The sequence below is a fragment of the Mizuhopecten yessoensis genome, unplaced genomic scaffold, assembly GCF_002113885.1.
Source record: "Mizuhopecten yessoensis strain PY_sf001 unplaced genomic scaffold, ASM211388v2 scaffold10859, whole genome shotgun sequence".
Lineage (NCBI taxonomy): Eukaryota > Metazoa > Mollusca > Bivalvia > Pectinida > Pectinidae > Mizuhopecten > Mizuhopecten yessoensis.
This window is the reverse complement of record NW_018408757.1, coordinates 179,417-192,513: the sequence shown is the minus strand read 5'-3', so window position 1 is coordinate 192,513 and position 13,097 is coordinate 179,417. Positions and strand designations below refer to the sequence as shown.

Below are 13,097 nucleotides of genomic sequence, written 5' to 3'. Positions count from 1 at the left end.
TGGGGTAGTGTTGGCGTTGAAAAAGTGATGATGAAGGTGTTTGTTTTGATAGTATCATTGTTTCTCCTGATCACCATCCGCCTCACCTCAGAGACCGGGACACTCTCCTCCTGGAAATATGCCAGTATGTCTTCATCGGTGTCATTGCGCAAGGCTGGGCACCTGATTACCCCCTTGCTGCAATTAAGTGATGAGTGTGGTTTCACACTGACACCGATGCCGGCAAAACTGGTTGTTCCGAGTAGGTTCATCGCCTGTTGTTGGCGATAAACATCTATTAGGAGATCGCCCAATCCCAATGGCTTAACGGATTTCACATCCCCTGCGATTCCCTGGATGCCCTTCCTCAACAGAAGTGGCGACAACGCGGCCATCGTTGCGGTTTTTGGTATGTCCGTCGTTTTGGTGGTTTTTATCTTTACCCATGTGTATTTTTGTTTGTTTCACGATCTATGCCTCCACCCGCCACGGAGCCAAACAAGGGGACACTGGTGTGACGCGGATATCCAGCGCCAAGTGTCGGAGATACATAGAATAGTATACTCGTAAGAATATACACACTATTTGAAAGAGTATACTCTCGCGATTGACCCTAAGCCACCGCCTTCTTGGGAGGATGTAAACCAAGGGCTCGGCGTTACCAGCCGATTGGTGATAGAGGGCCCATATCACCTCTCGTCTACCCAGAGTCCGAAGCCAAAGCAGTATGTTGCAGAATGTCGGATCATGTCTCCTTCCTATTAAGAGTTTGACAGTGATTCCGACTCTGCTCAACTACCAGGATCTTTTTCCCCCAGGAATACGAGATGCAACCCACGGCAAACAGGTTGGCTCAAATTGGAGCTACTGTGAAAGCCTTCTGCTACGATGACGCCCAGCGCGCCACAATCATACCCCCGAAATGATCACATACGCACTGAGCACCAGCGTACCCAGCCTCGGGACGTGGACCCAGCTTTCTTGGAGGCCACAATGGTGTATAGTATGTCTATGTATTGACAATGGTGTATGATACATGACCATGTATTGACAATGGTGTATACTATGTCTATGTATTGACAATGGAGTATGGTATGCCTATGTATTGACAATGGCGTCTACTATGTCCATGTATTGACAATGGTGTATACTATGTCCATGTATTGACAATGGTGTATGGTATTGCCATGTATTGACAATGGTGTATAGTACGTCCATGTGTTGACAATGGTGTATAGTATGTCCATGTATTGTCAATGGTGTATGGTATATCCATGTATTGACAATGGTGTATAGTACGTCCATGTGTTGACAATGGTGTATAGTATGTCCATGTATTGACAATGGTGTATGGTATATCCATGTATTGACAATGGTGTATTGTATGTCTATGTATTGACAATGGTGTATGGTATGTGCATGTATTGACAATGGTGTATAGTATGTCGATGGTGTATACGTTACCTTGTTGTTGATAATGTGGTATAGTTTGGTGATGTTTGTTGACACTGTTGTATCTTAACTGTGTTCGTAGACAGTGTGGCATAGTTTGGTCATGTGTGTTTACTGTAAATTAACTCTATTTGTTGACACTGTGACATTGTTTGGTAATTTGTGTTGACGCCATGGTATATTCATCCCTTTTTGTTGACACCATGACATAGTTTGGTCATGTGTGTTGACACCGTTGTATATTAACTATGTTTGTTGACATTGTGACATTGTTTGGTAATTTTTGTTGACGCCATTGTATATTCAACCCTGTTTGTTGACACTATGACATAGTCTGGTCATGTGTGTTGACAGCGTTGTATATTAACCTTTTTTGCTGACACTGTGGCATTTTCGGTCATGTGTGTTGACGCCGTTGTATATTAACTCTGTTTGTTGACACTGTGACATAGTTTGGTCATATGTGTTGACATCGTTGTATATTAACCTTTTTTGTTGACACTGTGACAAAGTTTGGTCATGTGTGTTGACGCCGTTGTATATTCAACCCTGTTTGATTATACTGCAAGATATTTTGCCAGATATAATCTTTGTCATATAGAACAGTGATATCCCCAATATTTATTTACGACAGAATATGTGTGTTGCCCATGTTTGACACATACTGTAGTATATGTGTGCTCCCCATGTTTGACACATACTGTAGTATATGTGTGCTCCCCATGTTGGACACAAAACAATTGATTTTCATTACTAAAGTGCAGTACCAAGGAACAGAACACCGTGTTCCATCACTCTAGATGACGTGCACAGTTCTGTGTGGTAGAATAATCGATGGTTAAATGATGGTTTTGCGTGACACACATGCTAATAAGTCTGGAACAAAGTTGGTATTATACTCATTTTATTAGTGCACTGAAAGGCTGACAGAGTTGTCTATAATTGGTATTATACTCATTTTATTATTGTACTGAAAGACTGACAGAGTTGTCTATAATTGGTATTATACTCATTTTATTAGTGTACTAAAAGACTGACAGAGTTATCTATAATTGGTATTATACTCATTTTATTATTGTACTGAAAGACTGACAGAGTTGTCTATAATTGGTATTATACTCATTTTATTAGTGCACTGAAAGGCTGACAGAGTTGTCTATAATTGGTAGTATACTCATTTTATTAGTGCACTGAACGGCTGACAGAGTTGTATATAATTGGTATTATACTCATTTTATTATTGTACTGAAAGGCTGACAGAGTTGTCTATAATTGGTATTATACTCATTTTATTATTGTGCTGAAAGACTGACAGAGTTGTCTTTAATTGGTATTATACTCATTTTATAAGTGTACTGAAAGACTGACAGAGTTATCTATAATTGGTATTATACTCATTTTATTATTGTGCTGAAAGACTGACAGAGTTGTCTTTAATTGGTATTATACTCATTTTATAAGTGTACTAAAAGACTGACAGAGTTATCTATAATTGATATTATATTCATTTTATTATTGTACTGAAAGACTGACAGAGTTGTCTATAATTGGCATTATACTCATTTTATTATTGTACTGAAAGACTTACAGAGTTGTCTATAATTGGTATTATACTCATTTTATTATTGTACTAAAAGACTGACAGAGTTGTCTATACTTGGCATTATACTCATTTTATAAGTGTACTGAAAGGCTGACAGAGTTGTCTATAATTGGTAGTATAATCATTTTATTAGTGCACTGAAAGGCTGACAGAGTTGTCTATAATTGGTATTATACTCATTTTATAAGTGTACTGAAAGACTGACAGAGTTATCTATAATTGGTAATAAACTCTTTTTATTATTGTACTGAAAGGCTGACAGAGTTGTCTATAATTGGTATTATACTCATTTTATAAGTGTACTGAAAGACTGACAGAGTTATCTATAATTGGTATTATACTCATTTTATTATTGTGCTGAAAGACTGACAGAGTTGTCTTTAATTGGTATTATACTCATTTTATAAGTGTACTGAAAGACTGACAGAGTTATCTATAATTGGTAATAAACTCTTTTTATTATTGTGCTGAAAGGCTGACAGAGTTGTCTATAATTGGTATTATACTCATTTTTTAAGTGCACTGAAAGGCTGACAGAATTGTCCATAATTGGTATTATACTCATTTTATAAGTGTACTGAAAGACTGACAGAGTTGTCTATAATTGGTATTATACTCATTTTTTAAGTGCACTGAAAGGCTGACAGAGTTGTCTATAATTGGTAAAATACTCAGTTTGCTGGTCAGACATTAACTGGAGCCCTGCACAAACCGACAGTCTGCTGGTCAGACATGTACTGGAGCCCAGTACAAACCGACAGTCTGCTGGTCATACATTAACTGGAGCCCAGTACAAACCGACAGTCTGCTGGTCAGACATGAACTGGAGCCCAGTACAAACCAACAGTCTGCTGGTCAGACATGAACTGGAGCCCTGCACAAACCAACAGTGTGCTGGTCAGACATGTACTGGAGACCAGTACAAACCGACAGTCTGATGGTCAGACATGTACTGGAGCCCAGTACAAACCGACAGACTGCTGGTCAGACATGAACTGGAGCCCAGTACAAACCGACAGTCTGATGGTCAGACATGAACTGGAGCCCAGTACAAACCGACAGTCTGCTGGTCGGACACGTACTGGAACCCAGTACAAACCGACAGTCTGCTGGTCAGACACGTACTGGAACCCAGTACAAACCGACAGTCTGCTGGTCAGACATGTACTTGAGCCCAGTACAAACCAACAGTGTGCTGGTCAGACACGTACTGGAATCCAGTACAAACCGACAGTCTGCTAGTCAGACAATAACTGGAACCAACAGTGTGCTGGTAAGACACGTGCTGGAGCCCTGCACAAACCAACAGTCTGCTGGTCAGACATGAACTAGAGCCCAGTACAAACCGACATTCTGATGGTCAGACATGAACTGGAGCCCAGTACAAACCGACAGTCTGCTGGTCAGACATGAACTGGAGCCCAGTACAAACCGACAGTCTGCTGGTCAGACATGAACTGGAGCCCAGTACAAACGGACAGTTTGCTGGTCAGACATGTACTGGAGCCCAGTACAAACCGACAGTCTGCTGGTCAAACATATACTTACTTGAGCCCAGCACAAACCGACAGTCTGCTGGTCAGACATGAATTGGAGCCCAGTATAAACAGACAGTCTGCTGGTCAGACATGAATTGGAGCCCTGCACAAACCAACAGTGTGCTAGTCAGACATTTACGTGAGCCCAGCACAAACCGACAGTCTGCTGGCCAGACATGAACTGGAGCCCAGTACAAACCGACAGTCTGCTGGTCAAACATGTACTTGAGCCCAGCACAAACCGACAGTCTGCTGGCCAGACATGAACTGGAACACAGTACAAACCGACAGTCTGCTGGTCAGACATGAACTGGAGCCCAGTATAAATTGACTATATGTGCTCCCACTTTTCCCTACTGAGACCATTCCAGACTGGGTTAAACAACCCAAGACATGCGACATTATCAGATGTAATTGAGAATCAAAAATAGTCTAATAACAACTCCAATATCCATATTTATCTTTCGTGTTTGAAAATCATAAATAAATTTGCGGTATTCAATCACTATCTAAAAATACGGCAAGCTTATTCTCTTATTTCATCGTATCTCGTTTGTAAATAATGATCCAGTTACGTTTGAAGAGGATAATGTTAACGATTATTATTGATTCAGGGGGAAAGCATTTCCGCCAGTACGTCACATGCCTCTAAACAACAATCAGATATACATGTGACAGTGTTTTGTGGTGTCATTCTAAAGGCCCTGAGGTCGTAAAGGTCGGAGGTAATCATATTACGCCCACGGGATCATGTAACCGGAGTGACGTCAATCATGTATTGATCAGCTGACCACTTGGACCTAAGACTTGTATGCCTAAACGTACATGAAATAAAAGTTAGTGGCATTCAACATTGTGAGTGGAACAATTGTATTTCAAATGGCAACTATAGTCGGTGCGCCAACTCGAACATTAATTACATTCAAGTATTGTGATACAGATCAGGTGTGATTTAGGTTAAAGGTCACAGAAATGGTAATTTTACTGTACGAATGACCATTCGTTTGACCAATATAATACCATGATATTACTCAGTACTGCAGTGATGACGTCATCAACTCCTGTATTTCATTATCCAACTTGATTTTTTAAGTTCGCCTATCAAATTGTTTTTTGTATATAGACATTAACTTCTGTGTATAGACATTAACTTAATTCCACTTCTAACTATTGCAATTACAAAGGTATTATATCGTAATGTAATCAGCATTTAGTCATCAGGAGTACTGTATTGTGTTCATTATAATCATAAGCATATACTATTTCGATGAAAAAGGGTGTCAAATAAAACAATGAAATAGAGTGTCAAATAAAACAATGGAATAGGGTGTCAAATAAAACAATGGAATAGGGTGTCAAATAAAACAATGGAATAGGGTGTCAAATAAAACAATGGAATAGGGTGTCAAGTAAAACAATGAAATAGGGTGTCAAATAAAACAATGAAATAGGGTGCCAAATAAAACAATGGAATAGGGCGTCAAATACAACAATGGAATAGGGTGTCAAATAAAACAATGAAATAGGGTGCCAAATAAAACAATGGAATAGGGCGTCAAATAAAACAATGAAATAGGGTGTCAAATACAACAATGTAATACGGTGCCAAATAAAACAATGGAATAGGGTGTCAAGTAAAACAGTGAAATAGGGTGTCAAATAAATCAATGGAATAGGGTGTCAAATACAACAATGGAATAGGGTGTCAAATAAAACAATGAAATAGGGTGTCAAATACAACAATGTAATAGGGTGCCAAATAAAACAATGTAATAGGGTGTCAAGTAAAACAATGAAATAGGGTGTCAAATACAACAATTGAATAGGGTGTCAAATAAAACAATTGAATAGGGTGTCAAATAAAACAATGGAATAGGGTGTCAATTAAAAACCAATGAAATAGGGTGTCAAATAAAACAATGGAATAGGGCGTCAAATACAACAATGGAATAGGGTGTCAAATAAAACAATGGAATAGGGTGTCAATTAAAAACCAATGAAATAGGGTGTCAAATAAAACAATGGAATAGGGTGTCTAATAAAACAATGGAATAGGGTGTCAAATAAAACAATGGAATAGGGTGTCTAATAAAACAATGGAATAGGGTGTCAAATAAAACAATGAAATAGGGTGTCAAATACAACAATTGAATAGGGAGTCATATAAAACAATGAAATAGGGTGTCAAATAAAACAATGGAATAGGGTGTCAAATAAAACAATGGAATAGGATGTCAAATAAAACAATGGAATAGGGTGTCAAATAAAACAATGAAATAGGGTGTCAAATACAACAATGAAATAGGGTGTCAAATAAAACAATAAAATAGGGTGTCAAATAAAACAATGGAATAGGGTGTCAAATAAATCAATGGAATAGGGTGTCAAATTCAACAATAGAATAGGGTGTCAAATAAAACAATGAAATAGGGTGTCAAATACAACAATGTAATAGGGTGCCAAATAAAACAATGGAATAGGATGTCAAATAAAACAATGGAATAGGGTGCCAAATAAAACAATGGAATAGGGTGTCAAATAAAACAATGGAATAGGATGTCAAATAAAACAATGGAATAGGGTGCCAAATAAAACAATGGAATAGGGTGTTAAATAAAACAATGGAATAGGGTGCCAAATAAAACAATGGAATAAGGTGTCAAATAAAACAATGAAATAACGTGTCAAGTAAAACAATGAAATAGGGTGTCAAATAAAACAATGAAATAGGGTGTCAAATACAACAATTAAATAGTGTGTCAAATAAAACAATGGAATACGGTGTCAAATAAAACAATGGAATAGGGTGTCAAATAAAACAATGGAATATGGTGTCAAATAAAACAATAAAATAGGGTGTCAAATAAAACAAGGAAAAAGGGTGTCAAATAAAACAATGGAATTGGGTGTAAAATGAATAAAATGGAAAGATGTAGTAAATATACATGGATGAAACATACACACGACCATTAGAATCAAGCACCCCTATTGATAAAATGATTAGGAAAATAAACGAAGATGCTATCAATAAACATATATTGATACTTTTAAACACTGTATATCATTAAAAAGATAATTGAATATAGATAGTGTACTTATGGTACACAGATAAAACTTGATGGCATAACAAGGTACGTACGTCCATGTTCTGTATAGTAAATGCCAAACTGAATCTGTTTCAGATATCACAGATATATCCACGACAAATCCCGCTGGCACCATCTCCGTATAGCGTGGTCAGCAGAGAATCTGCCCTGGGTACCCCTTGTGGGATTGGCAATCAATGGAAATGAATAACCTGGAGGGACAGAAGGGCAAAAAATTATATACGGAAGAACAGTATGTATAACCCTTAGTCACAGCCAATTAACTCGAGCTTTTCATCTACTGGTGCTTTATACAATATTTTGCATACAAGTGTTACACAACGAAAATATCAGGCAACCCATTGCCTCCCTCTCTTGGTGTAACATATAAACATCATCATACAAGTGTAACACAACAGAAGTGTAACGTAACCCATTGTCTCCCCCTCTTGGTGTAACATATAAACATCATCATACAAGTGTAACACAACAGAAGTGTAACGTACCCCATTGTCTCCCTCTCTTGGTGTAACATATAAACATCATCATACATGTGTAACACAACATGAGTGTAACGTAACCCATTGTCTCCCTCTCTTGGTGTAACATATAAACATCATCATACATGTGTAACACAACAGAAGTGTAACGTAACCCATTGTCTCCCTCTCTTGGTGTAACATATAAACATCATCATACATGTGTAACACAACAGAAGTGTAACGTAACCCATTGTCTCCCTCTCTTGGTGTAACATATAAACATCATCATACATGTGTAACACAACAGAAGTGTAACGTAACCCATTGTCTCCCTCTCTTGGTGTAACATATAAACATCATCATACATGTGTAACACAACAGAAGTGTAACGTAACCCATTGTCTCCCTCTCTTGGTGTAACATATAAACATCATCATACATGTGTAACACAACAGAAGTGTAACGTAACCCATTGTCTCCCTCTCTTGGTGTAACATATAAACATCATCATACATGTGTAACACAACAGAAGTGTAACGTAACCCATTGTCTCCCTCTCTTGGTGTAACATATAAACATCATCATACATGTGTAACACAACAGAAGTGTAACGTAACCCATTGTCTCCCTCTCTTGGTGTAACATATAAACATCATCATACATGTGTAACACAACAGAAGTGTAACGTAACCCATTGTCTCCCTCTCTTGGTGTAACATATAAACATCATCATACATGTGTAACACAACAGAAGTGTAACGTAACCCATTGTCTCCCTCTCTTGGTGTAACATATAAACATCATCATACATGTGTAACACAACAGAAGTGTAACGTAACCCATTGTCTCCCTCTCTTNAAGTGTAACGTAACCAAGTGTATCCCTCTCTTGGTGTAACATATAAACATCATCATACACGTGTAACACAACAAAAGTGTAACGTAACCAAGTGTATCCCTCTCTTGGTGTAACATATAAACATCATCATACACGTGTAACACAACAGAAGTGTAACGTAACCAAGTTTATCCCTCTCTTGGGTAAAACAGTAATAAAATATAACTATATAGCAAGTTCATAGCACATAACCAATATTAGCCTGGACTATTTCCGTCACATACGCGGTGCCTCCTATACGAGCAGCTCGAGGACTATGAGCGCTGTTAACATGTATAATTGATATGGATTCCAGACACAGGCTACCTATTGTTTTCCCTGTAACAGACCATAACAGGAATGTAGTCTCCATGATTTGGCCGCAGTGTATAATGTTGGCGTGGAGTGACGGCAAGCCGATAGAGTACCGAGTTTCTTATGAATGATTTACAATACGAAGCATTATCTCAGCACAAAGGCTAGGATGACATTTATTCAAAACTAAATCAAAATGTTCAGGGATAAGGTGGCATGCATGTGTTTATTGATTACTGGAAGGTCTTTATTTCTGTTTGGATCTAATTATCACAATATTCACAACAACTTTTCCGCGGGAAAGAAATACAGCGAAATTTAACAGAAACGTTTTACGACTGGCCCCACCAAGATACAGTCATACAATAAACGATAGAGAACAAGTAGAGACCACAGATACACGTTGGTAGATTTAATACAGATCACAACAGCATACCTACATACTCGGTCGTTATTGTCGGTTTAGTTAAAACTCACGGCACAATAACAGATCGCCTATGAAACAAGAGGTGCAATGGGCCTGCATCGCTCACCAGGTATAATTCGCACACTTGTAACCTTAAAAGTTGTCTAAAACAAATCTACAGGCAAAATAACAGTATTCATGATAATAAGTCATTCAAAAGAACCTGTGAAGGATTTAAACACATTTGACCCATGTGACCTTGAACGTTGATCAAGGTCATTAAGTTGAACAAACTTTAGAGCCCTTCATCTCAGCATGCAACTTAACAACGATCACTACCCACCTTTTGTTTATTGAGAGTTGTTTTAAGAACATTGACCTCTGTGACCTCTTTATATCAACATCATCGGCCTTTTGGTTTTGCAGAGGAAGTCGTTGAAAGGTTTTTGTCATATTTGACCCAGGTGACCTTGAATATAGGTCAATATAATTCATTTGAACAAACTTGGTAGCCCTTCATCCCATCATGTTACTCGCCAAATATTCAGAAGAAATCGTTTAAATGTTTCAAACATTTTTGACCCTGTAACCTTGAATATAGGTCAATATAATTCATTTGAACAAACTTGGTAGCCCTTCATCCCATCATGTTACTCGCCAAATGTTCAGAAGAAATCGTTTAAATGTTTCAAACATGTTTGACCCTGTAACCTTGAATATAAGTCAATGTCATTCATTTGAACAAATTTGGTAGCCCCGCAGCACATCATGATGACTGCTAAATATGAACATTTTTGGCCTTTTATATATACTAGCGGAAAAAAGAAAATGTGCATGCCTAAAATGTGTTATAAAAATAAATGTGTATGACGTAGAACAACAAGGTTTTCAGGGACAATTTATTTGTTATTTATTAAAAGGTGCATTCCATTTTCCACGTTATGGAACCGATAAGTTCCGCTCAGGAGTGACGTAATCACAGCAGGAGTCAATACTGAGTTCACAAAGTTAATACCTCGTTTGTCCACCGTTTGCCTGAATGCAAGCCTGGCAACGTCGACGCATGGAGCATATCAGACGGCTCAAGAATGCTTGTGGGATGGCATTCTAGATCTGTACCAACGCTACAGTCAAATCAGCCAACGTCACCGGTTGATTAGGTAATGCCCGTAATCTGCGCTTCATTTCATCCCAGACGTGTTCAATGGGCGACAGATTGGGGGATACAGCAGGCCAGGGCAACACGTCAACGTTCTGCTGGACCAGTAAGTCCATAGCGACACGAGCTATGTGTGGCCTGGCGTTGTCCTGCTGTAGCGTAATGTGACGTTGCTGCCCACGGTAACGTAGCGCGTTCAAATTCCCGTTAACAACCACCAGAGGCGTTCTACCGTTGGCTGTGATGCCGCCCAAAATCATAGCGACTCGTCCGTAAATCCCGTCAATTAAATCGCAGATGTCTTCTGCACCAGTCCAGACGTGCTACACGATGACGTGGCAGAATAACTGGGCGGATTGCAGGACGTCGCAGACGGATATCTCGTTCAAGCAATCGGTTCCGTACAGTTCTCAGGCTTATTGGTAGCAACCCAGGGATTGTCCGTGCAGTCAACCTTGCCGTTTCGAAGCGATTTCTCAAATGGCCAAGCCAAATATGTTTGTCCTGTTGACGTGACGTCACACGTGGACGTCCCGCACGAGGTCGAACGCCGACGTGGCCAAACTGTTGATGTCGTCTCCACAAATCCCGGATTGCGTTTCGATGGACATGAAAACGTGTAGAGACAACGGCCGGTCCATACCAGCTTGAAGCATACCAATAATCCGGAGGCGGTCATTTTCATTGAGCCTCGGCTTAGCATTAATCACAAATTAAAACGTTATAATGCTGTTTTTACTGTTCACTGGTCAAACAGTTGAAAAATAAACTTTCATTGTCGAATTGGATGACTGGAAGAGAAAAACGTGCAAACTTGTCAACGTCTATAGAGAGCAAACTGCAAGGGAAAAACTGTCAATGACACACGGATAGTGTGTTTGTGTCATACTCGGTCATTTGTGTGAATATTCATGTATAACAATTCTCCACATGCACAGTTTCTTTTTTCCGTTAGTATAGATAAAGTCTAAAATATACTGAAGATTAAATCGTGAATTCCTGAGTTATAATTTCTTCGATAGATAAGGACGGACAAATTTTGCTCTATCTTGGCCGACTTGTTGCTATTAATACAAGGCTTAGTTTATCGAAGAACTTATTAGGAGGGGTAAAAATGTATTCCCTTGTACGTTATAGACAGTATCTGAAGTTCAAATATTTCATTTGTTAGAATTATGCCCTGGTTTCATCGATATTTTTATTTGTATTCCTGTTTTTGATTTCTTCTGAATTATCTTTTGTTTCAAAAGCTTGTCGGATCTGTGTGGATGTAAACAGTACCTTACCCACTGGTAATTTCCAGCTATCTGTTATAATAACAAGGATTTTAGGGAAAGGTCAGCTGTCTACCTATATCTGGAAACAACAAGCCGGAAATCTTTATTTCCTGTTCAGTATATCCAACGTGACTACATTTCATGACTCTGTTTTCCCTCTTAGTCAACAAATATGTAGTAGTGTGACAATCTTCAATGTATTATCGTAGTGGGGAAATGATAACCAACTAGGGAAGAGGGAAGGAGCAAAAGAGCTTTTTACAGAAATTGAGGGGGGGGGGGCTGAGAAGACAACAAGGGGTCAAAGTGGTAAAGATGTTGAGTCCATGTGTGTCCATTTATTAGTGCAACTATTTATTTAACCTGAAACATGCTAATATTTTTAATTTCTTCAGTAAAGTGGCAGGGAGTTACATTTCTCTCTATTAAAAATTTAACTAACAGAGGTAAAATATACACATGTATGCTATCCTTTTTGGGTTTGTCAGGGATTGGGAGTGATTTCTAATAATTTATTCCATTTCTTCCAAGAATTTTCCATTTTTAAAGCAGTATCCACTCCTTTGCCTATAGAAATATATTTTTGAATTCTGTAGTGATCTATAATAGCATTTTTTAAAGCATGAATAGATAGGGTTTGTTGCAAGCATCTTGATCTATAGATATACTGTTTCATTATTAGTAGTATAAGGTTATCAGTTGTATAGTAAGTACTTTTATAGTTATGCATGCCAAAAATGAAAGTTTCCTTATTAAAAGTAAATGGAATAAATAATGCGTCTAATAAAAATTCAAAGTTCTGAAAGAATGACTGTACTTTTTCACACTCCCATAGCATATGAACTATTGTTTCTATTTCTGTTTTACAAAAAAAGCAGTAAGGAGTTTCTACTAATCCTATCTTAAATATATGCGAATTGGTTG

The 13,097-nt window shown here is 38.2% G+C and overlaps 1 protein-coding gene across 6 annotated transcripts in view; it reads left to right on the top strand.

The window, feature by feature from the left end:
- The window catches only part of LOC110463040, a 43,447-nt gene that overhangs the window by 7,501 nt on the left and 22,849 nt on the right, over positions 1-13,097 (top strand). For 4 of the 6 annotated variants that reach the window (XR_002464338.1, XR_002464337.1, XM_021517378.1 and 1 more), the window contains exon 2: positions 7,755-7,911. Coding sequence is in view for 4 of the 6 variants with exons in the window: in XM_021517378.1 (XP_021373053.1) it covers positions 7,856-7,911 (56 nt within the window). In the remaining 2 variants the exon portion in view is untranslated. Of the gene's footprint in view, positions 1-940; positions 983-5,273; positions 5,409-7,754; positions 7,912-13,097 lie in introns of those variants that run through there. The other 2 variants (XM_021517377.1, XM_021517376.1) reach the window with 2 other exon arrangements.